The sequence below is a fragment of the Oncorhynchus tshawytscha genome, linkage group LG12 (genome assembly GCF_018296145.1).
Source record: "Oncorhynchus tshawytscha isolate Ot180627B linkage group LG12, Otsh_v2.0, whole genome shotgun sequence".
Lineage (NCBI taxonomy): Eukaryota > Metazoa > Chordata > Actinopteri > Salmoniformes > Salmonidae > Oncorhynchus > Oncorhynchus tshawytscha.
The window spans coordinates 4,166,821-4,193,928 of record NC_056440.1 but is presented as its reverse complement, the minus strand read 5'-3'; the positions used below and the strand labels follow the sequence as shown (position 1 = coordinate 4,193,928).

The window sequence follows — 27,108 nt, the reverse complement described above, 5'->3', positions numbered from 1 at the left end:
AGTTTGAAATATCCAATAAATGTCGTTCCACTTCATGATTGTGTCCCACTTGTTGTTGATTCTTCACAAAAAAATACAGTTTTATATCTTTATGTTTGAAGCCTGAAATGTGGCAAAAGGTCGCAAAGTTCAAGGGGGCAGAATACTTTCGCAAGGCACTGTACATCTGTAGCGTTTTGTGAAAAAACCCCATTTGAATACATATTTGAAAATGTGAATTTTAAAAAAAATCTGTGAATAGGAATATTGTACACACAGGTAAGCAATACTTTGATGAAAAAGTCAGAGATGTGAAATATTTCATTTTGGAAATAAACTCTTTATATACACATATATTAAAATAGAGTTCACATGCTGTGGCTTCAGAAAGTGTAGCCACTTATTCCACATTTTGTTGCGTTACAACCTGAATTCAAAATGGATTACGTAAAATTTGTTTTAGGTTATTGCTATTGTGAAAGGTGAATTCATCTCCCAGTGTCTGGTGGAAAGCAGACTGAACCAGGTTTTCCTCTACGATTATGTCTGTGCTTAGCTCCATTCTATTTATGTCTTATCCTGAAAAACTCCCCAGTCCTTAACAATTACAAGCTTTTCATAACATGATGCAGCCACCACTATGCTTGAAAATATGTAGAGTGGTACTCAGTAATTTGTTGTATTGGATTTCCCCCAAACATAACACTTTCTATTCAGCACAAAAAATGAATGGCTTCGCCACATTTTGGGGGCAGTATTACTTTGTTGCAAACAGGATGCATATTTTGGAATAGTTTTAATCCCATAAATGCTTCCTTCTTTTCTCTCTTGTCATTTAGGTTAGTATTGTGGAATAACTACAATGTTGTTGATCGATCCTCAGTTTTCTCCTAACACAGCCATTAAACTCTGTAACTGTTTTAAAGTCACCATTGGCCTCATGGTGAAATCTCTAAGCGGTTTCCTTCCTCTCCGGCAACTGAGTTAGGAAGGACGCCTGTATCTTTGTAGTGACTGGGTGGTATTGATACACTATCCAAAGAGTAATTCATAACTTCACCATGCTCAAAGGGATATTACATTTCTGCTTTTTATTTTATTTTGACCCATCTACCAATAGGTGCCCTTCTTTGCGAGGCATAGAGAAATCTCCCTGGTCTTTGTAGTTGAATCAGTGTTTGTAATTCACTGCTTGACTGAGGGACCTTACATATGATTGGATGTGTGGGGTACAGAGATGAGATATCATGTTTTAAACAATATTATTGCACACATAGTGAGACCATGCAACTTATTATGTGACTTGTGAAACACTTTTTTTTACTCCTGAACATATTATGTCTTGCCATAACAAAGGGGTTGAATACTTATTGACACAAGACATTTCAGCGTTTCATTTTTTTAAATGAATTTGTAACACATTTCGAAGAACATAATTCCACTTTGACATTATGGGTAATTGTGTATAGGCCAGTGACATTTATAAAAAATTAATTAAAAAAAGATTTTTTTTTATTTTTTTAAATGTTATCCATTTTAAATTCAGACTGTACCAAAACAAAATGTGGAAGAAGTCCCGGGGGTGTGAAAACATTCTGAAGACACTGTATGTGTTATAAGTTCATGTCTCCATGGTTGGTCTGTGGTTACTCCAGCCCAGAGCACACATACGTACCTTCACATAAGGCTATGCACTTCAGGTTCCGACTTTGCAAAAACTGGGGCTGCTGGCCTTTCTTTGTTGACTGCAAAAGGACACAACTCTAGTGAATACAACGTTCATTTCCCCCAGTTAACACCAGTTTTACCACAACGTTCATTTCCCCCAGTTAACACCAGTTATAACACTGTACAGAAGTGAATACAACGTTCATTTCCCCCAGTTAACACCAGTTTTAACACCGTACAGAAGTGAATACAACGTTCATTTCCCCCAGTTTACACCAGTTTTAACACAACGTTCATTTCCCCCAGTTAACACCAGTTTTACCACAACGTTCATTTCCCCCAGTTAACACCAGTTATAACACAACGTTCATTTCCCCCAGTTAACACCAGTTATAACACAACGTTCATTTCCCCCAGTTAACACCAGTTATAACACCGTACAGAAGTGAATACAACGTTCATTTCCCCAGTTAACACCAGTTATAACACAACGTTCATTTCCCCCAGTTAACACCAGTTTTACCACAACGTTCATTTCCCCCAGTTAACACCAGTTATAACACCGTACAGAAGTGAATACAACGTTCATTTCCCCCAGTTAACACCAGTTTTAACACTGTACAGAAGTGAATACAACGTTCATTTCCCCCAGTTAACACCAGTTATAACACCGTACAGAAGTGAATACAACGTTCATTTCCCCCAGTTAACACCAGTTATAACACAACGTTCATTTCCCCCAGTTTACACCAGTTTTAACACTGCACTATACAGAAGTTTTGGGGAGTTTTCATTATGATTACCTGTAAGTTGCTCTTGTTTGTAGCAGTTTCGTCCTTCGAAGTAACTTTCAGCTGTTTTTTGTTCATCCCTGAATGGGAGAGATGTTATAATAACAATCAGGACAACATTTGGTCTGCAAATCAGACACTGCTCTGCTCTGAAAACGGGGCACGTTTAAAAAAAAAAAACATTAAAAAAAACTAAACAGGAGAGTAAATAAATGTTGACTTTATTGTGCAGAAAGAACAGGTCGGTCACAGTGTCTTGGTTCACTACTGCAGAGTTGAACTGTTACATTGTAACTGTAACTACTCTGGTAGGACAACAAACTCAGTCACATAACTGTAACTACTCTGGTAGGACAACAGACTCAGTCACACATAACTGTAACTACTCTGGTAGGACAACAGACTCAGTCATCACATAACTTTAACTACTCTGGTAGGACAACAGACTCAGTCACACAACTTTAACTACTCTGGTAGGACAACAGACTCAGTCATCACATAACTTTAACTACTCTGGTAGGACAACAGACTCAGTCACACAACTTTAACTACTCTGGTAGGACAACAGACTCAGTCATCACATAACTTTAACTACTCTGGTAGGACAACAGACTCAGTCACATAACTTTAACTACTCTGGTAGGACAACAGACTCAGTCACACATAACTGTAACTACTCTGGTAGGACAACAGACTCAGTCACACATAACTGTAACTACTCTGGTAGGACAACAGACTCAGTCACACAACTTTAACTACTCTGGTAGGACAACAGACTCAGTCACACAACTTTAACTACTCTGGTAGGACAACAGACTCAGTCACATAACTGTAACTACTCTGGTAGGACAACAGACTCAGTCACATAACTGTAACTACTCTGGTAGGACAACAGACTCAGTCATCACATAACTGTAACTACTCTGGTAGGACAACAGACTCAGTCATCACATAACTGTAACTACTCTGGTAGGACAACAGACTCAGTCATCACATAACTGTAACTACTCTGGTAGGACAACAGACTCAGTCACACAACTTTAACTACTCTGGTAGGACAACAGACTCAGTCACATAACTGTAACTACTCTGGTAGGACAACAGACTCAGTCACATAACTGTAACTACTCTGGTAGGACAACAGACTCAGTCATCACATAACTGTAACTACTCTGGTAGGACAACAGACTCAGTCACATAACTGTAACTACTCTGGTAGGACAACAGACTCAGTCACACAACTTTAACTACTCTGGTAGGACAACAGACTCAGTCATCACATAACTTTAACTACTCTGGTAGGACAACAGACTCAGTCACACAACTTTAACTACTCTGGTAGGACAACAGACTCAGTCATCACATAACTTTAACTACTCTGGTAGGACAACAGACTCAGTCACACATAACTTTAACTACTCTGGTAGGACAACAGACTCAGTCATCACATAACTTTAACTACTCTGGTAGGACAACAGACTCAGTCACACAACTTTAACTACTCTGGTAGGACAACAGACTCAGTCACACATAACTGTAACTACTCTGGTAGGACAACAGACTCAGTCACACAACTTTAACTACTCTGGTAGGACAACAGACTCAGTCATCACATAACTTTAACTACTCTGGTAGGACAACAGACTCAGTCACACATAACTTTAACTACTCTGGTAGGACAACAGACTCAGTCATCACACAACTTTAACTACTCTGGTAGGACAACAGACTCAGTCACACATAACTTTAACTACTCTGGTAGGACAACAGACTCAGTCATCACATAACTTTAACTACTCTGGTAGGACAACAGACTCAGTCACACAACTTTAACTACTCTGGTAGGACAACAGACTCAGTCATCACATAACTTTAACTACTCTGGTAGGACAACAGACTCAGTCATCACATAACTGTAACTACTCTGGTAGGACAACAGACTCAGTCATCACATAACTGTAACTACTCTGGTAGGACAACAGACTCAGTCATCACATAACTTTAACTACTCTGGTAGGACAACAGACTCAGTCATCACATAACTTTAACTACTCTGGTAGGACAACAGACTCAGTCACACAACTTTAACTACTCTGGTAGGACAACAGACTCAGTCACACAACTTTAACTACTCTGGTAGGACAACAGACTCAGTCATCACATAACTTTAACTACTCTGGTAGGACAACAGACTCAGTCACACAACTTTAACTACTCTGGTAGGACAACAGACTCAGTCATCACATAACTTTAACTACTCTGGTAGGACAACAGACTCAGTCACACAACTTTAACTACTCTGGTAGGACAACAGACTCAGTCATCACATAACTTTAACTACTCTGGTAGGACAACAGACTCAGTCACACATAACTTTAACTACTCTGGTAGGACAACAGACTCAGTCATCACACAACTTTAACTACTCTGGTAGGACAACAGACTCAGTCATCACATAACTTTAACTACTCTGGTAGGACAACAGACTCAGTCACACAACTTTAACTACTCTGGTAGGACAACAGACTCAGTCACAATAGACTCAGTCAGTCATCACATAACTTTAACTACTCTGGTAGGACAACAGACTCAGTCACACAACTTTAACTACTCTGGTAGGACAACAGACTCAGTCACACATAACTGTAACTACTCTGGTAGGACAACAGACTCAGTCACACAACTTTAACTACTCTGGTAGGACAACAGACTCAGTCACACAACTTTAACTACTCTGGTAGGACAACAGACTCAGTCACACATAACTGTAACTACTCTGGTAGGACAACAGACTCAGTCACACAACTGTAACTACTCTGGTAGGACAACAGACTCAGTCACACATAACTTTAACTACTCTGGTAGGACAACAGACTCAGTCATCACATAACTTTAACTACTCTGGTAGGACAACAGACTCAGTCACACAACTTTAACTACTCTGGTAGGACAACAGACTCAGTCATCACATAACTTTAACTACTCTGGTAGGACAACAGACTCAGTCACACAAGTTTAACTACTCTGGTAGGACAACAGACTCAGTCATCACATAACTGTAACTACTCTGGTAGGACAACAGACTCAGTCATCACATAACTGTAACTACTCTGGTAGGACAACAGACTCAGTCATCACATAACTGTAACTACTCTGGTAGGACAACAGACTCAGTCACATAACTGTAACTACTCTGGTAGGACAACAGGCTCAGTCACATAACTGTAACTACTCTGGTAGGACAACAGACTCAGTCACACAAGTTTAACTACTCTGGTAGGACAACAGACTCAGTCATCACATAACTGTAACTACTCTGGTAGGACAACAGACTCAGTCACATAACTGTAACTACTCTGGTAGGACAACAGACTCAGTCATCACATAACTGTAACTACTCTGGTAGGACAACAGACTCAGTCATCACATAACTGTAACTACTCTGGTAGGACAACAGACTCAGTCATCACATAACTGTAACTACTCTGGTAGGACAACAGACTCAGTCATCACATAACTTTAACTACTCTGGTAGGACAACAGACTCAGTCATCACATAACTGTAACTACTCTGGTAGGACAACAGACTCAGTCACACAACTTTAACTACTCTGGTAGGACAACAGACTCAGTCATCACATAACTTTAACTACTCTGGTAGGACAACAGACTCAGTCACACATAACTTTAACTACTCTGGTAGGACAACAGACTCAGTCACACATAACTTTAACTACTCTGGTAGGACAACAGACTCAGTCATCACATAACTTTAACTACTCTGGTAGGACAACAGACTCAGTCACACATAACTTTAACTACTCTGGTAGGACAACAGACTCAGTCATCACATAACTTTAACTACTCTGGTAGGACAACAGACTCAGTCACACATAACTTTAACTACTCTGGTAGGACAACAGACTCAGTCATCACATAACTGTAACTACTCTGGTAGGACAACAGACTCAGTCATCACATAACTGTAACTACTCTGGTAGGACAACAGACTCAGTCATCACATAACTGTAACTACTCTGGTAGGACAACAGACTCAGTCATCACATAACTGTAACTACTCTGGTAGGACAACAGACTCAGTCATCACACAACTGTAACTACTCTGGTAGGACAACAGACTCAGTCACATAACTGTAACTACTCTGGTAGGACAACAGACTCAGTCATCACACAACTTTAACTACTCTGGTAGGACAACAGACTCAGTCATCACATAACTGTAACTACTCTGGTAGGACAACAGACTCAGTCATCACATAACTGTAACTACTCTGGTAGGACAACAGACTCAGTCATCACATAACTGTAACTACTCTGGTAGGACAACAGACTCAGTCATCACATAACTGTAACTACTCTGGTAGGACAACAGACTCAGTCATCACATAACTGTAACTACTCTGGTAGGACAACAGACTCAGTCATCACATAACTGTAACTACTCTGGTAGGACAACAGACTCAGTCATCACATAACTGTAACTACTCTGGTAGGACAACAGACTCAGTCATCACATAACTTTAACTACTCTGGTAGGACAACAGACTCAGTCACACAACTTTAACTACTCTGGTAGGACAACAGACTCAGTCACATAACTGTAACTACTCTGGTAGGACAACAGACTCAGTCATCACATAACTTTAACTACTCTGGTAGGACAACAGACTCAGTCACACAACTTTAACTACTCTGGTAGGACAACAGACTCAGTCACATAACTGTAACTACTCTGGTAGGACAACAGACTCAGTCACATAACTGTAACTACTCTGGTAGGACAACAGACTCAGTCATCACATAACTTTAACTACTCTGGTAGGACAACAGACTCAGTCACACAACTTTAACTACTCTGGTAGGACAACAGACTCAGTCATCACATAACTGTAACTACTCTGGTAGGACAACAGACTCAGTCACACAACTTGTCATTCACGTATTAAAGGCTCAGCGATATGACAGACGCACAAAGTAAATAGCATAAGGGGGGTCAATTTCCGCAACTACTAAGAGCGTTGAAGCACGAGGCTCAACTTGTCCCTCTGTTTTGGTGCCCTGGCGACCACGCTGTAACCTCTCTTAAAGCCAAACCGTACAGATACTGCGTGACAGCGAAGTCTTGCATCTCGCTCATCTCAATATCTGCTGTTAGTGTCAACGTCATTTCGCTGAGTCTACCTGTTAAAATGAATTACAAAGTTCCTGTAGGTTTTCTGGGTACCTGAGTAACCAAATGATATGCTTGACATTGGGCTGATATAGATCCCACTCCCGTAGATGGCGCCATGGAGCTGCCAACAGACAACAACCACAACTATTAGAGGCGTTTGGTCTGCAGAGATAACGTGCAAAATATATGCAACATATTTTAAATATGTATGGTGACGGTTAGGGCCGGGACGATACCAGTATCGCGATACAAAACACAAAGCAGATTTAACTTGTTTTTAGGAAAAACGTCTTTAATGTTGGTAACAAACACGTTGTCATCCATAGTTACATGTATTTATTATCCAGGCTACACACACACACACACACACACAGACACACACAATATATTACATACCGCAGCTTTTTAAAAGGACCAATGGGTTTTTGTCTGCTTCATGTTTTCATTTTTGTCTCGGGAAAAAATATTGCAATACTGGTGTCATCACAGCTCTAGTAGCAGTGTGGTTTGGAGTGAATGCTGTTTGTGTTCAGGTCTTGAAGAGTTATTACATTTACTCAGACCTACTGTTTACCATACACAGTAGTCTTAGGCAGTTGAAATCACAGATTGTGCTTTTTAAAAGGCTGATAAACAATTATTGGATTTGAAGATATATATATATATATATATATATATATATATATATTTTTTACCTGAAGTCTTGTGTTGGATGCAACCACCAAACCGTTTCTCAAAATGGAGTGCCAATTTTCTATGTGAGAACCACTGAACAGAGAAAAGGTCATTATTAATTATCCAATACATTATCTACTGTGTTCATCAAATAAAAGTTCATTCTCCAACTGAAAATAGCAGTGATTTTTAAAACAACATGTTTCAGAAACATACTGTACGACTGAAGTACTTTTAAAACAAGTGTAAGGTTTTTAAAAAACAACTTCAAAAACATTGAGTGCACTGTGTGCCTTCATGAGCATATGAATGATACAAAAGAAGACCAGCTAACGTTACCAACATATCCTGAAATAACATATATATATATTTTTGATAGTTAAACTTGAAATGGGCATGGTCTAAATTGACTCAACAACCAAAAACAAATCTCTATATTTAGCTTTCTTAAAATGACCCAACAAATCTAGTTATTTCTAGTTGTTTATCAAAGTTAACTGGTTTTGTACTAAACCCCCCTCTCTGTTATATATATATATATGATAAAAAAAAGGGGGAACATACTGGAAAGCGAAGGTACTTCCAAAGAGGTTTTTGGCAGCTCTGAAGTTGGACTCTTTGGCAGGAGGACTGCTGAGTAGAAGGAACTGGTGTGGGGTGTGCATGAACTTCAACTGCTGCAGTCGTGACAGAGAGACAGGAGACACAACACGTCACAGGGGTCCCAAATGGCACCCTATTCCCTATATAGAGCAGGTAAAAAGTAGTGCACTATATAGGGAATAGGGTGCGATTTGGGACACCACATTCACTCTCTCCTTTTCTGTTCTCTCTGTTCTTCACAACTCTAATCTGCCTGTCTTCTCACCTCACTCTACAATCAGCCTGTCTTCTCACCACACTCTACAATCAGCCTGTCTTCTCACCACACTCTACAATCAGCCTGTCTTCTGACTTCATTCTATAATCAGCCTGTCTTCTGACCTCACTCTACAATCAGCCTGTCTTCTGACCTCACTCTACAATCAGCCTGTCTTCTGACCTCACTCTACAATCAGCCTGTCTTCTGACCTCTCTCTACAATCAGCCTGTCTTCTGACCTCACTCTACAATCAGCCTGTCTTCTGACCTCACTCTACAATCAGCCTGTCTTCTGACCTCTCTACAATCAGCCTGTCTTCTCACCTCACTCTACAATCAGCCTGTCTTCTCACCTCACTCTACAATCAGCCTGTCTTCTCACCACACTCTACAATCAGCCTGTCTTCTGACTTCATTCTATAATCAGCCTGTCTTCTGACCTCACTCTACAATCAGCCTGTCTTCTGACCTCACTCTACAATCAGCCTGTCTTCTGACCTCACTCTACAATCAGCCTGTCTTCTGACCTCACTCTACAATCAGCCTGTCTTCTGACCTCTCTACAATCAGCCTGTCTTCTCACCTCACTCTACAATCAGCCTGTCTTCTCACCTCACTCTACAATCAGCCTGTCTTCTCACCACACTCTACAATCAGCCTGTCTTCTGACTTAATTCTATAATCAGCCTGTCTTCTGACCTCACTCTACAATCACCCTGTCTTCTGACCTCACTCTATAATCAGCCTGTCTTCTCACTTCACTCTACAATCAGCCTATGTTTATAAACATTTTATTTAACCTTAATTTAACTAGGCAAGTCAATTAAGAACAAATTATTATTTTACAATGACTGCCTGCCCTGGTCAAACCCTCTCCTAACCCGGACGACACTGGGCCAATTGTGCGCCGCCCTATGGGACTCCAGATCACGGCCGGTTGTGATACAGCCCAGGATCGAACCAGGGTCTGTAGTGATGCCTTAGACCGCTGCGCCACTCGGGAGCCCATGTCTTATGACTTCATTCTATAAATCAGCCTGTTTTAGGACTTCACAGGAACACCCTGAAAAGACCTAACGCCGGACGAGAAAATACCATCAAATCAAATTTTATTTGTCACATACACATGGTTAGCAGATGTTAATGCGAGTGTAGCGAAATGCTTGTGCTTCTAGTTCCGACAATGCAGTAATAACCAACAAGTAATCTAACTAACAATTCCAAAACTACTGTCTTATACACAGTGTAAGGGGATAAAGAATATGTACATAAGGATATATGAATGAGTGATGGTACAGAGCAGCAGAGGCAAGATACAGTAGATGGTATCGAGTACAGTATATACATATGAGATGAGTATGTAAACAAAGTGGCATAGTTAAAGTGGCTAGTGATACATGTATTACATAAGGATGCAGTCGATGATATAGAGTACAGTATATACGTATGCATATGAGATGAATAATGTAGGGTAAGTAACATTATATAAGGTAGCATTGTTTAAAGTGGCTAGTGATATATTTACATCATTTCCCATCAATTCCCATTATTAAAGTGGCTGGAGTTGAGTCAGTGTCAGTGTCAGTGTGTTGGCAGCAGCCACTCAATGTTAGTGGTGGCTGTTTAACAGTCTGATGGCCTTGAAATAGAAGCTGTTTTTCAGTCTCTCGGTCCCAGCTTTGATGCACCTGTACTGACCTCGCCTTCTGGATGATAGCGGGGTGAACAGGCAGTGGCTCGGGTGGTTGATGTCCTTGATGATCTTTATGGCCTTCCTGTAACATCGGGTGGTGTAGGTGTCCTGGAGGGCAGGTAGTTTGCCCCCGTTGATGCGTTGTGCAGACCTCACTACCCTCTGGAGAGCCTTACGGTTGTGGGCGGAGCAGTTGCCGTACCAGGCGGTGATACAATCCACCAGGATGCTCTCAATTGTGCATCTGTAGAAGTTTGTGAGTGCTTTTGGTGACAAGCCAAATTTCTTCAGCCTCCTGAGGTTGAAGAGGCGCTGCTGCGCCTTCTTCACGATGCTGTCTGTGTGAGTGGACCAATTCAGTTTGTCTGTGATGTGTATGCCGAGGAACTTAAAACTTGCTACCCTCTCCACTACTGTTCCATCGATGTGGATAGGGGGGTGTTCCCTCTGCTGTTTCCTGAAGTCCACAATCATCTCCTTAGTTTTGTTGACGTTGAGTGTGAGGTTATTTTCCTGACACCACACTCCGAGGGCCCTCACCTCCTCCCTGTAGGCCGTCTCGTCGTTGTTGGTAATCAAGCCACCACTGTTGTGTCGTCCGCAAACTTGATGATTGAGTTGGAGGCGTGCGTGGCCACGCAGTCGTGGGTGAACAGGGAGTACAGGAGAGGGCTCAGAACGCACCCTTGTGGGGCCCCAGTGTTGAGGATCAGCGGGGTGGAGATGTTGTTGCCTACCCTCACCACCTGGGGGCGGCCCGTCAGGAAGTCCAGTACCCAGTTGCACAGGGCGGGGTCGAGACCCAGGGTCTCGAGCTTGATGACGAGCTTGGAGGGTACTATGGTGTTGAATGCCGAGCTGTAGTCGATGAACAGCATTCTCACATAGGTATTCCTCTTGTCCAGATGGGTTAGGGCAGTGTGCAGTGTGGTTGAGATTGCATTGTCTGTGGACCTATTTGGGCGGTAAGCAAATTGGAGTGGGTCTAGGGTGTCAGGTAGGGTGGAGGTGATATGGTCCTTGACTAGTCTCTCAAAGCACTTCATGATGACGGAAGTGAGTGCTACGGGGCGGTGGTCATTTAGCTCAGTTACCTTAGCTTTCTTGGGAACAGGAACAATGGTGGCCCTCTTGAAGCATGTGGGAACAGCAGACTGGTATAGGGATTGATTATGTCCGTAAACACACCGGCCAGCTGGTCTGCGCATGCTCTGAGGGCGCGGCTGGGGATGCCATCTGGGCCTGCAGCCTTGCGAGGGTTAACACGTTTAAATGTCTTACTCACCTCGGCTGCAGTGAAGGAGAGTCCGCATGTTTTCGTTGCAGGCCGTGTCAGTGGCACTGTATTGTCCTCAAAGCGGGCAAAAAAGTTATTTAGTCTGCCTGGGAGCAAGACATCCTGGTCCGTGACTGGGCTGGATTTCTTCCTGTAGTCCGTGATTGACTGTAGACCCTGCCACATGCCTCTTGTGTCTGAGCCGTTGAATTGAGATTCTACTTTGTCTCTGTACTGACGCTTAGCTTGTTTGATAGCCTTGCAGAGGGAATAGCTGCACTGTTTGTATTCAGTCATGTTACCAGACACCTTGCCCTGATTAAAAGCAGTGGTTCGCGCTTTCAGTTTCACACGAATGCTGCCATCAATCCACGGTTTCTGGTTAGGGAATGTTTTAATCGTTGCTATGGGAACGACATCTTCAACGCACATTCTAATGAACTCGCACACCGAATCAGCGTATTCGTCAATATTGTTATCTGACGCAATACGAAACATATCCCAGTCCACGTGATGGAAGCAGTCTTGGAGTGTGGAGTCAGCTTGGTCGGACCAGCGTTGGACAGACCTCAGCGTGGGAGCCTCTTTGTTTTAGTTTCTGTCTGTAGGCAGGGATCAACAAAATGGAGTCGTGGTCAGCTTTTCCGAAAGGAGGGCGGGGCAGGGCCTTATATGCGTCGCGGAAGTTAGAGTAACAATGATCCAAGGTTTTTCCACCCCGGGTTGCGCAATCGATATGCTGATAAAATTTAGGGAGTCTTGTTTTCAGATTAGCCTTGTTAAAATCCCCAGCTACAATGAATGCAGCCTCCGGATAAATGGATTCCAGTTTGCAAAGAGTGAAATAAAGTTCGTTCAGAGCCATCGATGTGTCTGCTTGGGGGGGGGATATATACGGCTGTGATTATAATCGAAGAGAATTCTCTTGGTAGATAATGCGGTCTACATTTGATTGTGAGGAATTCTAAATCAGGTGAACAGAAGGATTTGAGTTCCTGTATGTTTCTTTCATCACACCATGTCTCGTTAGCCATAAGGCATACGCCCCCGCCCCTCTTCTTACCAGAAAGATGTTTGTTTCTGTCGGCGCGATGCGTGGAGAAACCCGCTGGCTGCACCGCCTCCGATAGCGTCTCTCCAGTGAGCCATGTTTCCGTGAAGCAAAGAACGTTACAGTCTCTGATGTCCCTCTGGAATGCTACCCTTGCTTGGATTTCATCAACCTTGTTGTCAAGAGACTGGACATTGGCGAGAAGAATGCTAGGGAGTGGTGCACGATGTGCCCGTCTCCGGACGGGCACAGAGAGATATTACATCGTCTAGGGAGATTAAGATTAAGCCAGACTTAATAACCATACATATTATATAATGTCTAAAGAGATTAAGATTAAGCCAGACTTAATAACCATACATATTATATAATGTCTAAAGAGATTAAGATTAAGCCAGACTTAACCATATATATATATATATTACATCTGTTTTATTTTTATTTTTTATTTGTAGTTTTTCAGTAACTCTAGTTCCATCTAGTGGGGCAGCAGGGTAGCCTAGTGGTTAGAGCGTTGGACTAGTAACCGGAAGGTTGCAAGATCGAAACCCCGAGCTGACAAGGTACAAATCTGTCGTTCTGCCCCCTGAACAAGGCAGTTAACCCACTGTTCCTAGGCCTTCATTGTAAAATAAGAATTTGTTCTTAACTGACTTGCCTGGTTAAATAAAAGGTTAAATTATTATTGTTTTAAAAATGTAATCTCCTCTAATGATGTATAAAACTCACTCTGGTTACTGGTAGTTTGACGATGTGTGACCTGTTACTGCATATTACCCTAGAGAGAAGAACAAAACGGGTTACATTAGACATTAACAGTTTGCAATACAATACCTCCAGCTGCTGCTAGATTGACCTGTTGTTACATACTTTAAACTGTCATTCACACTTTCTCTTCTGTTGAATGTATGAATCCACTGTTTCATGTCCTGGTCTAACTGTACATTCAATATGACAGTCAATGTCTCTGACTACTGATTGAATTGCAGGCTGACAATGGCCTAACAGCCGGAAACATTGGTTTTGCTCCTTTTGCCTCTGAGATGAATAAATAACAAAACAATTTTGAAACCTTTTTTCGATTTCGGGACTCGTGACACAAAATCTTATGTTTCAGGAAAAAATTATATTTATTGGGGAAATCAAGTAAAGGGTTTCTTACCATGGCAGTAAGGGGTTTCTTACCATGGCAGTAAGGGGTTTCTTACCATGGCAGTAAGGGGTTCTTACCATGGCAGTAAGGGGTTTCTTACCATGGCAGTAAGGGGTTTCTTACCATGTCAGTAAAGGGGTTTCTTACCATGGCAGTAAAGGGGTTTCTTACCATGGCAGTAAGGGCATTTCTTACCATGGCAGTAAGGGGTTTCTTACCATGGCAGTAAAGCCGTTTCTTACCATGGCAGTAAAGCCGTTTCTTACCATGGCAGTAAGGGCATTTCTTACCATGGCAGTAAGGGGTTTCTTACCATGGCAGTAAGGGGTTTCTTACCATGGCAGTAAAGCCGTTTCTTACCATGGCAGTAAGGGGTTTCTTACCATGGCAGTAAAGGGTTTCTTACCATGGCAGTAAAGGGGTTTCTTACCATGGCAGTAAGCGGGTTTCTTACCATGGCAGTAAAGGGTTTCTTACCATGGCAGTAAAGGGGTTTCTTACCATGGCAGTAAAGGGGTTTCTTACCATGGCAGTAAGGGGTTTCTTACCATGGCAGTAAGGGGTTTCTTACCATGGCAGTAAGGGGTTTCTTACCATGGCCGTAAAGGGGTTTCTTACCATGGCAGTAAAGGGGTTTCTTACCATGGCAGTAAAGGGTTTCTTACCATGGCAGTAAAGGGGTTACTTACCATGGCAGTAAAGGGTTTCTTACCATGGCAGTAAGGGTTTCTTACCATGGCAGTAAAGGGGTTTCTTACCATGGCAGTAAGGGCATTTCTTACCATGGCAGTAAAGGGTTTCTTACCATGGCAGTAAAGGGTTTCTTACCATGGCAGTAAAGGGGTTTCTTACCATGGCAGTAAAGGGTTTCTTACCATGGCAGTAAAGGGGTTTCTTACCATGGCAGTAAGGGCATTTCTTACCATCGCAGTAAAGGGTTTCTTACCATGGCAGTAAAGGGGTTTCTTACCATGGCAGTAAAGGGGGGTTTCTTACCATGGCAGTAAAGGGTTTCTTACCATGGCAGTAAAGGGGTTTCTTACCATGGCAGTAAAGGGTTTCTTACCATGGCAGTAAAGGGGTTTCTTACCATGGCAGTAAAGGGTTTCTTACCATGGCAGTAACCATGGCAGTTTCTTACCATGGCAGTAAAGGGTTTCTTACCATGGCAGTAAAGGGGTTTCTTACCATGGCAGTAAAGGGGTTTCTTACCATGGCAGTAAAGGGGTTTCTTACCATGGCAGTAAGGGGTTTCTTACCATGGCAGTAAAGGGTTTCTTACCATGGCAGTAAAGGGGTTTCTTACCATGGCAGTAAAGGGTTTCTTACCATGGCAGTAAAGGGGTTTCTTACCATGGCAGTAAAGGGGTTTCTTACCATGGCAGTAAAGGGGTTTCTTACCATGGCAGTAAGGGGTTTCTTACCATGGCAGTAAAGGGGTTTCTTACCATGGCAGTAATGGGGGGTTTCTTACCATGGCAGTAAAGGGGTTTCTTACCATGGCAGTAAAGGGGTTTCTTACCATGGCAGTAAAGGGGTTTCTTACCATGGCAGTAAAGGGGTTTCTTACCATGGCAGTAAGGGGTTTCTTACCATGGCAGTAAAGGGGTTTCTTACCATGTAAAGGGGTTTCTTACCATGGCAGTAAAGGGGTTTCTTACCATGGCAGTAAGGGCATTTCTTACCATCGCAGTAAAGGGGTTTCTTACCATGGCAGTAAAGGGTTTCTTACCATGGCAGTAAAGCCGTTTCTTACCATGGCAGTAAAGGGGTTTCTTACCATGGCAGTAAAGGGGTTTCTTACCATGGCAGTAAGGGCATTTCTTACCATCGCAGTAAAGGGGTTTCTTACCATGGCAGTAAAGGGTTTCTTACCATGGCAGTAAGGGCGTTTCTTACCATGGCAGTAAAGGGGTTTCTTACCATGGCAGTAAAGGGGTTTCTTACCATGTCAGTAAGGGGTTTCTTACCATGGCAGTAAGGGGTTTCTTACCATGTCAGTCAGGGGTTTCTTACCATGTCAGTAAAGGGGTTTCTTACCATCGCAGTAAGGGGTTTCTTACCATGTCAGTAAGGGGTTTCTTACCATCGCAGTAAGGGGTTTCTTACCATGTCAGTAAAGGGGTTTCTTACCATGTCAGTAAAGGGGTTTCTTACCATGTCAGTAAGGGGTTTCTTACCATGTCAGTAAGGGGTTTCTTACCATGTCAGTAAGGGGTTTCTTACCATGTCAGTAAAGGGGTTTCTTACCATCGCAGTAAGGGGTTTCTTACCATGTCAGTAAGGGGTTTCTTACCATGGCAGTAAAGGGGTTTCTTACCATGGCAGTAAAGGGGTTTCTTACCATGGCAGTAAAGGGGTTTCTTACCATGGCAGTAAGGGGTTTCTTACCATGGCAGTAAAGGGGTTTCTTACCATGGCAGTAAAGGGGTTTCTTACCATGGCAGTAAAGGGGTTTCTTACCATGGCAGTAAGGGGTTTCTTACCATGGCAGTAAGGGGTTTCTTACCATGGCAGTAAGGGGTTTCTTACCATGGCAGTAAAGGGTTTCTTACCATGGCAGTAAAGGGGTTTCTTACCATGGCAGTAAAGGGGTTTCTTACCATGGCAGTAAGGGCATTTCTTACCATCGCAGTAAAGGGGTTTCTTACCATGGCAGTAAAGGGGTTTCTTACCATGGCAGTAAAGGGGTTACTTACCATGGCAGTAAAGGGGTTTCTTACCATGGCAGTAAAGGGGTTTCTTACCATGGCAGTAAAGGGGTTTCTTACCATGGCAGTAAAGGGTTTCTTACCATGGCAGTAAAGGGGTTTCTTACCATGGCAGTAAAGGGGTTTCTTACCATGGCAGTAAGGGGTTTCTTACCATGGCAGTAAAGGGGTTTCTTACCATGGCAGTAAGGGGTTTCTTACCATGGCAGTAAAGGGTTTCTTACCATGGCAGTAAAGGGTTTCTTACCATGGCAGTAAAGGGGTTTCTTACCATGGCAGTAAAGGGGTTTCTTACCATGGCAGTAAGGGGTTTCTTACCATGGCAGTAAAGGGGTTTCTTACCATGGCAGTAAAGGGGTTTCTTACCATGTCAGTAAGGGGTTTCTTACCATGGCAGTAAAGGGTTTCTTACCATGGCAGTAAAGGGGTTTCTTACCATGGCAGTAAAGGGTTTCTTACCATGGCAGTAAGGGCATTTCTTACCATCGCAGTAAAGGGGTTTCTTACCATGGCAGTAAAGGGGTTTCTTACCATGGCAGTAAAGCCGTTTCTTACCATGGCAGTAAAGGGGTTTCTTACCATGGCAGTAAAGCCGTTTCTTACCATGGCAGTAAGGGCATTTCTTACCATCGCAGTAAAGGGGTTTCTTACCATGGCAGTAAAGGGGTTTCTTACCATGGCAGTAAGGGCGTTTCTTACCATGGCAGTAAAGGGGTTTCTTACCATGGCAGTAAAGGGGTTTCTTACCATGTCAGTACCCATGGCAGTAAGGGGTTTCTTACCATGTCAGTAAGGGGTTTCTTACCATGTCAGTAAAGGGGTTTCTTACCATGTCAGTAAGGGTTTCTTACCATGTCAGTAAAGGGGTTTCTTACCATCGCAGTAAGGGGTTTCTTACCATGTCAGTAAGGGTTTCTTACCATCGCAGTAAAGGGGTTTCTTACCATGTCAGTAAAGGGGTTTCTTACCATGTCAGTAAGGGGTTTCTTACCATGTCAGTAAAGGGGTTTCTTACCATCGCAGTAAGGGGTTTCTTACCATGGCAGTAAAGGGGTTTCTTACCATGGCAGTAAAGGGGTTTCTTACCATGGCAGTAAGGGGTTTCTTACCATGGCAGTAAGGGGTTTCTTACCATGGCAGTAAAGGGTTTCTTACCATGGCAGTAAAGGGGTTTCTTACCATGGCAGTAAAGGGGTTTCTTACCATGGCAGTAAAGGGGTTTCTTACCATGGCAGTAAAGGGGTTTCTTACCATGGCAGTAAAGCCGTTTCTTACCATGGCAGTAAGGGCATTTCTTACCATCGCAGTAAAGGGGTTTCTTACCATGGCAGTAAAGGGGTTTCTTACCATGGCAGTAAGGGGTTTCTTACCATGGCAGTAAGGGCGTTTCTTACCATGGCAGTAAAGGGTTTCTTACCATGGCAGTAAAGGGGTTACTTACCATGGCAGTAAAGGGTTTCTTACCATGGCAGTAAAGGGTTACTTACCATGGCAGTAAAGGGGTTTCTTACCATGGCAGTAAAGGGGTTTCTTACCATGGCAGTAAAGGGTTTCTTACCATGGCAGTAAAGGGGTTTCTTACCATGGCAGTAAGGGGTTTCTTACCATGGCAGTAAAGGGGTTTCTTACCATGGCAGTAAGGGGTTTCTTACCATGGCAGTAAAGGGGTTTCTTACCATGGCAGTAAAGGGTTTCTTACCATGGCAGTAAAGGGGTTTCTTACCATGGCAGTAAGGGTTTCTTACCATGGCAGTAAAGGGGTTTCTTACCATGGCAGTAAAGGGGTTTCTTACCATGTCAGTAAGGGGTTTCTTACCATGGCAGTAAAGGGGTTTCTTACCATGGCAGTAAAGGGGTTTCTTACCATGGCAGTAAAGGGGTTTCTTACCATGGCAGTAAGGGCATTTCTTACCATCGCAGTAAAGGGGTTTCTTACCATGGCAGTAAAGGGGTTTCTTACCATGGCAGTAAAGCCGTTTCTTACCATGGCAGTAAAGGGGTTTCTTACCATGGCAGTAAAGGTTTCTTACCATGGCAGTAAGGGCATTTCTTACCATCGCAGTAAAGGGGTTTCTTACCATGGCAGTAAAGGGGTTTCTTACCATGGCAGTAAGGGCGTTTCTTACCATGGCAGTAAAGGGGTTTCTTACCATGGCAGTAAAGGGTTTCTTACCATGTCAGTAAGGGGTTTCTTACCATGGCAGTAAGGGGTTTCTTACCATGTCAGTAAGGGGTTTCTTACCATGTCAGTAAAGGGTTTCTTACCATGTCAGTAAGGGGTTTCTTACCATGTCAGTAAAGGGGTTTCTTACCATCGCAGTAAGGGGTTTCTTACCATGTCAGTAAGGGGTTTCTTACCATCGCAGTAAAGGGGTTTCTTACCATGTCAGTAAAGGGGTTTCTTACCATGTCAGTAAGGGGTTTCTTACCATGTCAGTAAAGGGGTTTCTTACCATCGCAGTAAGGGGTTTCTTACCATGGCAGTAAAGGGTTTCTTACCATGGCAGTAAGGGGTTTCTTACCATGGCAGTAAGGGGTTTCTTACCATGGCAGTAAGGGGTTTCTTACCATGGCAGTAAAGGGTTTCTTACCATGGCAGTAAAGGGTTTCTTACCATGGCAGTAAAGGGTTTCTTACCATGGCAGTAAAGGGTTTCTTACCATGGCAGTAAAGGGGTTTCTTACCATGGCAGTAAAGCCGTTTCTTACCATGGCAGTAAGGGCATTTCTTACCATCGCAGTAAAGGGGTTTCTTACCATGGCAGTAAAGGGGTTTCTTACCATGGCAGTAAAGGGGTTTCTTACCATGGCAGTAAGGGCGTTTCTTACCATGGCAGTAAAGGGGTTTCTTACCATGTCAGTAAGGGGTTTCTTACCATGGCAGTAAGGGGTTTCTTACCATGTCAGTAAGGGGTTTCTTACCATGTCAGTAAAGGGGTTTCTTACCATGTCAGTAAGGGGTTTCTTACCATGTCAGTAAAGGGGTTTCTTACCATCGCAGTAAGGGGTCTCTTACCATGTCAGTAAGGGGTTTCTTACCATCGCAGTAAAGGGGTTTCTTACCATGTCAGTAAGGGGTTTCTTACCATGTCAGTAAAGGGGTTTCTTACCATGGCAGTAAGGGGTTTCTTACCATGTCAGTAAAGGGGTTTCTTACCATGGCAGTAAAGGGGTTTCTTACCATGGCAGTAAAGGGGTTTCTTACCATGTCAGTAAGGGGTTTCTTACCATGTCAGTAAGGGGTTTCTTACCATGTCAGTAAGGGGTTTCTTACCATGTCAGTAAGGGGTGAGCTAAAGGATCATGCTTGTCCATCTGCCTCTTAATCTCCAGGTAAGGTGCCTGTAGAGGAAAAACCTTCATTTAACACCACTGGCTCAATGGGTACAACGGGACAGCACACACACACACACACACACACAGGGGAGACATAGGAGGGGATGAGAGACATGACGAATTAGGTCCTAAACACGATGAAGAGGTAAGGGTCAAGGGTTAGGGTCAGTTACCTGGGACATTTCTCTGATAGAGCTAAGGGTCAAGGGTTAGGGTTAGTTACCTGGGACATTTCTCTGATAGAGCTAAGGGTCAAGGGTTAGGGTTAGTTACCTGGGACATTTCTCTGATAGAGCTAAGGGTCAAGGGTTAGGGTTAGTTACCTCTGGACATTTCTCTGATAGAGGTAAGGGTCAAATGTTAGGGTTAGTTACCTGGGACATTTCTCTGATAGAGGTGAGACTGTCAAGGGCTCTCATCACTCGGTCATAGTCCTTTTTCTGAAATGAACCACAAGCATCATGGATCACAGGCAGTATGAACCACTTCAGAAAAGGACACAGAGAAACTCAGCAAGGATCTACCAACAACAACTAAAGTCCTCTGCATATTCAACTAAATGGTCTCTATATGGATTAGTCTCATAAATCTTATATGTTTTGTGGGGGGTGGATTTATTGCGGGAATTCATCAAATTACTGCTGATAAAAGCTATATCCTGGGGTTGAAGGCCTAAGGCTGTTAGTAGGTTCAGGGTTAGTAACCCATACCCGGGGGTTGAAGGCCTAAGGCTGTTAGTAGGTTCAGGGTTAGTAAACCATACCTGGGGGTTGAAGGCCTAAGGCTGCTAGTAGGTTCAGGGTTAGTAAACCATACCCGGGGGTTGAAGGCCTAAGGCTGTTAGTAGGTTCAGGGTTAGTAAACCATACCCGGGGGTTGAAGGCCTAAGGCTGTTAGTAGGTTCAGGGTTAGTACACCATACCCGGGGTTGAAGGCCTAAGGCTGTTAGTAGGTTCAGGGTTAGTAAACCATACCCGGGGTTGAAGGCCTAAGGCTGTTAGTAGGTTCAGGGTTAGTAAACCATACCCGGGGTTGAAGGCCTAAGGCTGTTAGTAGGTTCAGGGTTAGTAAACCATACCCGGGGTTGAAGGCCTAAGGCTGTTTGTAGGTTCAGGGTTAGTAACCCATACCCGGGGTTGAAGGCCTAAGGCTGTTAGTGGGTTCAGGGTTAGTAAACCATACCCGGGGTTGAAGGCCTAAGGCTGTTAGTAGGTTCAGGGTTAGTACACCATACCCGGGGGTTGAAGGCCAGTGCCTGGGAGTCACACGGATCCACCACGGAGGGATATGGCTCAAAGATGACCACTTTCCTGGGAGACTCTAGAGCAGACCTACACATGGACACCAACAGGTCCACCACCTAGGAAACAGAGACGGACACTTAGCCAGCTGCGTGTGTGTGTGTGTGTGTGTCGTGAGTGCGCATACCTGAGCCCCTGTGGCAATCTCGTCGGCTGCCTCGTTCATCACCCCCAGTGTTTGAAAGGCAAACACACACAGTTCCCGCTCACACACGGTGGGCTGTGGGGTGGACACACCACATAGGATCATTCAGATAGATGTCTTGTTTAGCATATTTTCTCCCTCTAACTCATATATATATATATATATAGATAGTAATGGGTGTGCTGCTCGTTAGCAAGTAGGTTGTTTTGGGTTAAATGAGTCAGAAACAGCCACAGTCAGTCTACCACAACTACTACTGGTATACAAAGCCCTGACCTACAGTCGAATCATTAGGACTCAGGACATTGACCTATAGTCGTATCATTAGGACTCAGGACAGTGATCTATATTCGTATCATTAGGACTCAGGGCAGTGATCTATAGTTGTATCATTAGGACTCAGGACAGTGATCTATAGTCGTATCATTAGGACTCAGGGCAGTGATCTATAGTTGTATCATTAGGACTCAGGACAGTGATCTATAGTTGTATCATTAGGACTCAGGACAGTGATCTATAGTCGTACATTAGGACTAAGTACTTCTCTGGTTGGTGCCAACATCACATCATGCTTTAAAACAGGAGTGGGCAACTCCAGTCCTCCAGGGTCTGATTGGTGTCACTCTTGTTCTCCATCCCTAACAAACACAGCTGATTAAATATCTCCAAGATGGCGTAGCAGTAAGTCGTCCTGTCTCGTGTCCCTTGTATATACCGTATATTTTTCGTTTTTTACATATTTTTCTTCGCATATCTCTTGCTAAATCTAAGCTTCCAAATACTCTCCTGCAACCCGCCTCACCCAATGTAGCTATTTTTCCTAAAGTATTTATATTTACTTCGGAACCGGAACCCCTCAACTGAAGCTAGCCAGCTAACCACCAGCTATGCTAGCGGTCTTCAGCTAACCGGTCATCAGCTAAGCTAACCTTTAGCTCGGAAAGCTCTCGCCAGCTCGAACAACGCGACTCTAACCAGAGCATAACGGACCTATTTATTTTTCATCCCCGGATTCATCCCCGGATTCCCACCGCAACCGGAACATTTTTCAGCTGGATCTTCACAACTAGCTATCTAGCTAAACCGCAACCCCGGATGATTACTCCTGGCTAGCGCTTCCACCCACTTAGCGTGAAGCTAGCCCGGCCAGCGCACCTGTACTACCACCGTAGCATACTCCTGGGCTACAATACCCGGGCCCACGACCGGTCTATCGATGTCACCGCATGAAGAGGAATAAACAGACTCACCCCATCGCGACGTCCCCCAAAGGCCAACTCTCTAGCCCTCGCTATCTCCCTGCTTGCTAAACTCGGCCTGCTAACTGCTAGCTTGTCTAGCCCCGGTCCGCTAACTGCTACCTTGTTTAGCCCGGGCCTACGAACTGTTAGCTTGTTAGCACAGGCCTGCTAACTGCTAGCTTGTTTAGCCCGGGCCTACGAACTGTTAGCTTGTTAGCACAGGCCTGCTAACCGTCTGAATCGCCGCGTCCCAAACACGCACCGGACCCATACTCACTTTCTATCTCTTTTTGATTTTTAATCTGTTTATACCTTTCCGGAAACCTGCCTCACCCAATGTGACACGGAATCGCTATTATTTTTATTTTTAGAACACACTCAAGAACCTCCAGAAGCCAACCAGCTAACTAGCTACAAGCTATTTAGTCATTGTTAACTTTTTTTCAACCTGGATAACACTCGCCAGTCCAGCTCCCCTGCCCCATCCACCGCTGCCCCCTGGACACTGATCTCTTGGCTACATAGCTGATGCACGCTGGACTGTCCGTTAATCACGGTACTCCATTCTGCTTGTTTATGTTTTATCTGTCGGCCCCGTTGCCTAGTCAACGCCATTTTACCTGCTGTTGTTATGCTAGCTGATTAGCTGTTGTCTCACCTACTGTTTTAGCTAGCTTTCCCAATTCAACACCTGTGATTACTGTATGCCTCGCTGTATGTCTCTCTCAAATGTCAATATGCTTTGTATACTGTTGCTCAGGATAGTTATCATTGTTTTAGTTCACAATGGAGCCCCTAGTTGTACTCTTCATACCCCTGATACCTCCTTTGTCCCACCTCCCACACATGCGGTGACCTCACCCATTACAACCAGCACGTCCAGAGATACAACCTCTCTCATCATCACCCAGTGCCTGGGCTTACCTCCGCTGTACCCGCACCCCACCATACCCCTGTCTGCGCATTATGCCCTGAATATATTCTACCATGCCCAGAAACCTGCTCCTCTTATTCTCTGTCCCCAACGCTCTAGGCGACCAGTTTTGATAGCCTTTAGCCGCACCCTCATACTACTCCTTCTCTGTTCCGCGGGTGATGTGGAGGTAAACCCAGGCCCTGCATGTCCCCAGGCACCCTCATTTGTTGACTTCTGTGATCGTAAAAGCCTTGGTTTCATGCATGTCAACATCAGAAGCCTCCTCCCTAAGTTTGTTTTACTCACTGCTCTAGCACACTCTGCTAACCCTGATGTCCTTGCTGTGTCTGAATCCTGGCTCAGGAAGGCCACCGAAAATTCAGAGATTTCCATACCCAACTATAACATCTTCCGTCAAGATAGATCTGCCAAAGGGGGAGGAGTTGCAGTCTACTGCAGAGATAGCCTGCAAAGTAATGTCATACTTTCCAGGTCCATACCCAAACAGTTCGAACTACTAATTTTGAAAATTACTCTCTCCAGAAATAAGTCTCTCACTGTTGCTGCCTGCTACTGACCCCCCTCAGCTCCCAGCTGTGCCCTGGACACCATTTGTGAATTGATCGCCCCCCATCTAGCCTCAGAGTTTGTTCTGTTAGGTGACCTAAACTGGGATATGCTTAACACCCCGCCAGTCCTACAATCTAAGCTGGATGTCCTCAATCTCACACAAATCATCAATGAACCCACCAGGTACAACCCTAACTCTGTAAACAAGGGCACCCTCATAGACGTCATCCTGACCAACTGGCCCTCCAAATACACCTCCGCTGTCTTCAACCAGGATCTCAGCGATCACTGCCTCATTGCCTGTATCCGCTACGGAGCCGCAGTCAAACGACCACCCCTCATCACGGTCAAACGCTCCCTAAAACACTTCTGTGAGCAGGCCTTTCTAATCGACCTGGCCCGGGTATCCTGGAAGGACATTGACCTCATCCCGTCAGTTGAGGATGCCTGGTCATTCTTTAAAAGTAACTTCCTCACCATTTTAGATAAGCATGCTCCGTTCAAAAAATGCAGAACTAAGAACAGATACAGTCCTTGGTTCACCCCAGACCTGACTGCCCTCGACCAGCACAAAAACATCCTGTGGCGGACTGCAATAGCATCGAATAGTCCCCGTGATATGCAACTGTTCAGGGAAGTCCGGAACCAATACACGCAGTCAGTCAGGAAAGCTAAGGCCAGCTTCTTCAGGCAGAAGTTTGCATCCTGTAGCTCCAACTCAAAAAAGTGCTGGGACACTGTGAAGTCCATGGAGAACAAGAGCACCTCCTCCCAGCTGCCCACTGCACTGAGGCTAGGTAACACGGTCACCACCGATAAATCCATGATTATCGAAAACTTCAATAAGCATTTCTCAACGGCTGGCCATGCCTTCCGCCTGGCTACTCCAACCTCGGCCAACAGCTCCTCCCCCCCGGCAGCTCCTCGCCCAAGCCTCTCCAAGTTCTCCTTTACCCAAATCCAGATAGCAGATGTTCTGAAAGAGCTGCAAAACCTGGACCCGTACAAATCAGCTGGGCTTGACAATCTGGACCCCCTATTTCTGAAACTATCCGCCGCCATTGTCGCAACCCCTATTACCAGCCTGTTCAACCTCTCTTTCATATCGTCTGAGATCCCCAAGGATTGGAAAGCTGCTGCAGTCATCCCCCTCTTCAAAGGGGGAGACACACTGGACCCAAACTGTTACAGACCTATATCCATCCTGCCCTGCCTATCTAAGGTCTTCGAAAGCCAAGTCAACAAACAGGTCACTGACCATCTCGAATCCCACCGTACCTTCTCCGCTGTGCAATCTGGCTTCCGAGCCGGTCACGGGTGCACCTCAGCCACACTCAAGGTACTAAACGATATCATAACCGCCATCGATAAAAGACAGTACTGTGCAGCCGTTTTCATCGACCTTGCCAAGGCTTTCGACTCTGTCAATCACCATATTCTCATCGGCAGACTCAGTAGCCTCGGTTTTTCGGATGACTGCCTTGCCTGGTTCACCAATTACTTTGCAGACAGAGTTCAGTGTGTCAAATCGGAGGGCATGCTGTCCGGTCCTCTGGCAGTCTCTATGGGGGTGCCACAGGGTTCAATTCTCGGGCCGACTCTTTTCTCTGTGTATATCAATGATGTTGCTCTTGCTGCGGGCGATTCCCTGATCCACCTCTATGCAGACGACACCATTCTATATACTTTCGGCCCGTCATTGGACACTGTGCTATCTAACCTCCAAACAAGCTTCAATGCCATACAACACTCCTTCCGTGGCCTCCAACTGCTCTTAAACGCTAGTAAAACCAAATGCATGCTTTTCAACCGATCGCTGCCTGCACCCGCATGCCCGACTAGCATCACCACCCTGGATGGTTCCGACCTTGAATATGTGGACATCTATAAGTACCTAGGTGTCTGGCTAGACTGCAAACTCTCCTTCCAGACTCATATCAAACATCTCCAATCAAAAATCAAATCAAGAGTCGGCTTTCTATTCCGCAACAAAGCCTCCTTCACTCACGCCGCCAAGCTTACCCTAGTAAAACTGACTATCCTACCAATCCTCGACTTCGGCGATGTCATCTACAAAATGGCTTCCAACACTCTACTCAGCAAACTGGATGCAGTATATCACAGTGCCATCCGTTTTGTCACTAAAGCACCTTATACCACCCACCACTGCGACTTGTATGCTCTAGTCGGCTGGCCCTCGCTACATATTCGTCGCCAGACCCACTGGCTCCAGGTCATCTACAAGTCCATGCTAGGTAAAGCTCCGCCTTATCTCAGTTCACTGGTCACGATGGCAACACCCATCCGTAGCACGCGCTCCAGCAGGTGTATCTCACTGATCATCCCTAAAGCCAACACCTCATTTGGCCGCCTTTCGTTCCAGTACTCTGCTGCCTGTGACTGGAACGAATTGCAAAAATCGCTGAAGTTGGAGACTTTTATCTCCCTCACCAACTTCAAACATCAGCTATCTGAGCAGCTAACCGATCGCTGCAGCTGTACATAGTCTATTGGTAAATAGCCCACCCATTTTCACCTACCTCATCCC

At 44.4% G+C, this 27,108-nt stretch overlaps 1 protein-coding gene across 5 annotated transcripts in view; it reads right to left on the bottom strand.

Moving 5' to 3' along the window:
- LOC112236548 (protein mono-ADP-ribosyltransferase PARP8) overlaps window positions 1-27,108 on the bottom strand; it is a 96,493-nt gene that overhangs the window by 6,096 nt on the left and 63,289 nt on the right. For 2 of the 5 annotated variants that reach the window (XM_042331219.1, XM_042331220.1), the window contains 10 exons: window positions 21,816-21,908; window positions 21,622-21,747; window positions 20,762-20,827; window positions 20,326-20,393; window positions 13,918-13,966; window positions 8,872-8,984; window positions 8,328-8,400; window positions 7,684-7,753; window positions 2,451-2,518; window positions 1,655-1,724 (listed from right to left, as the gene is read on the bottom strand). In XM_042331219.1, coding sequence (XP_042187153.1) covers window positions 1,655-1,724; window positions 2,451-2,518; window positions 7,684-7,753; window positions 8,328-8,400; window positions 8,872-8,984; window positions 13,918-13,966; window positions 20,326-20,393; window positions 20,762-20,827; window positions 21,622-21,747; window positions 21,816-21,908 — 796 coding nt within the window. Of the gene's footprint in view, window positions 1-1,654; window positions 1,725-2,450; window positions 2,519-7,683; window positions 7,754-8,327; window positions 8,401-8,871; window positions 8,985-13,327; window positions 13,457-13,917; window positions 13,967-20,325; window positions 20,394-20,761; window positions 20,828-21,621; window positions 21,748-21,815; window positions 21,909-27,108 lie in introns of those variants that run through there. The other 3 variants (XM_042331221.1, XR_006084774.1, XM_042331222.1) reach the window with 3 other exon arrangements.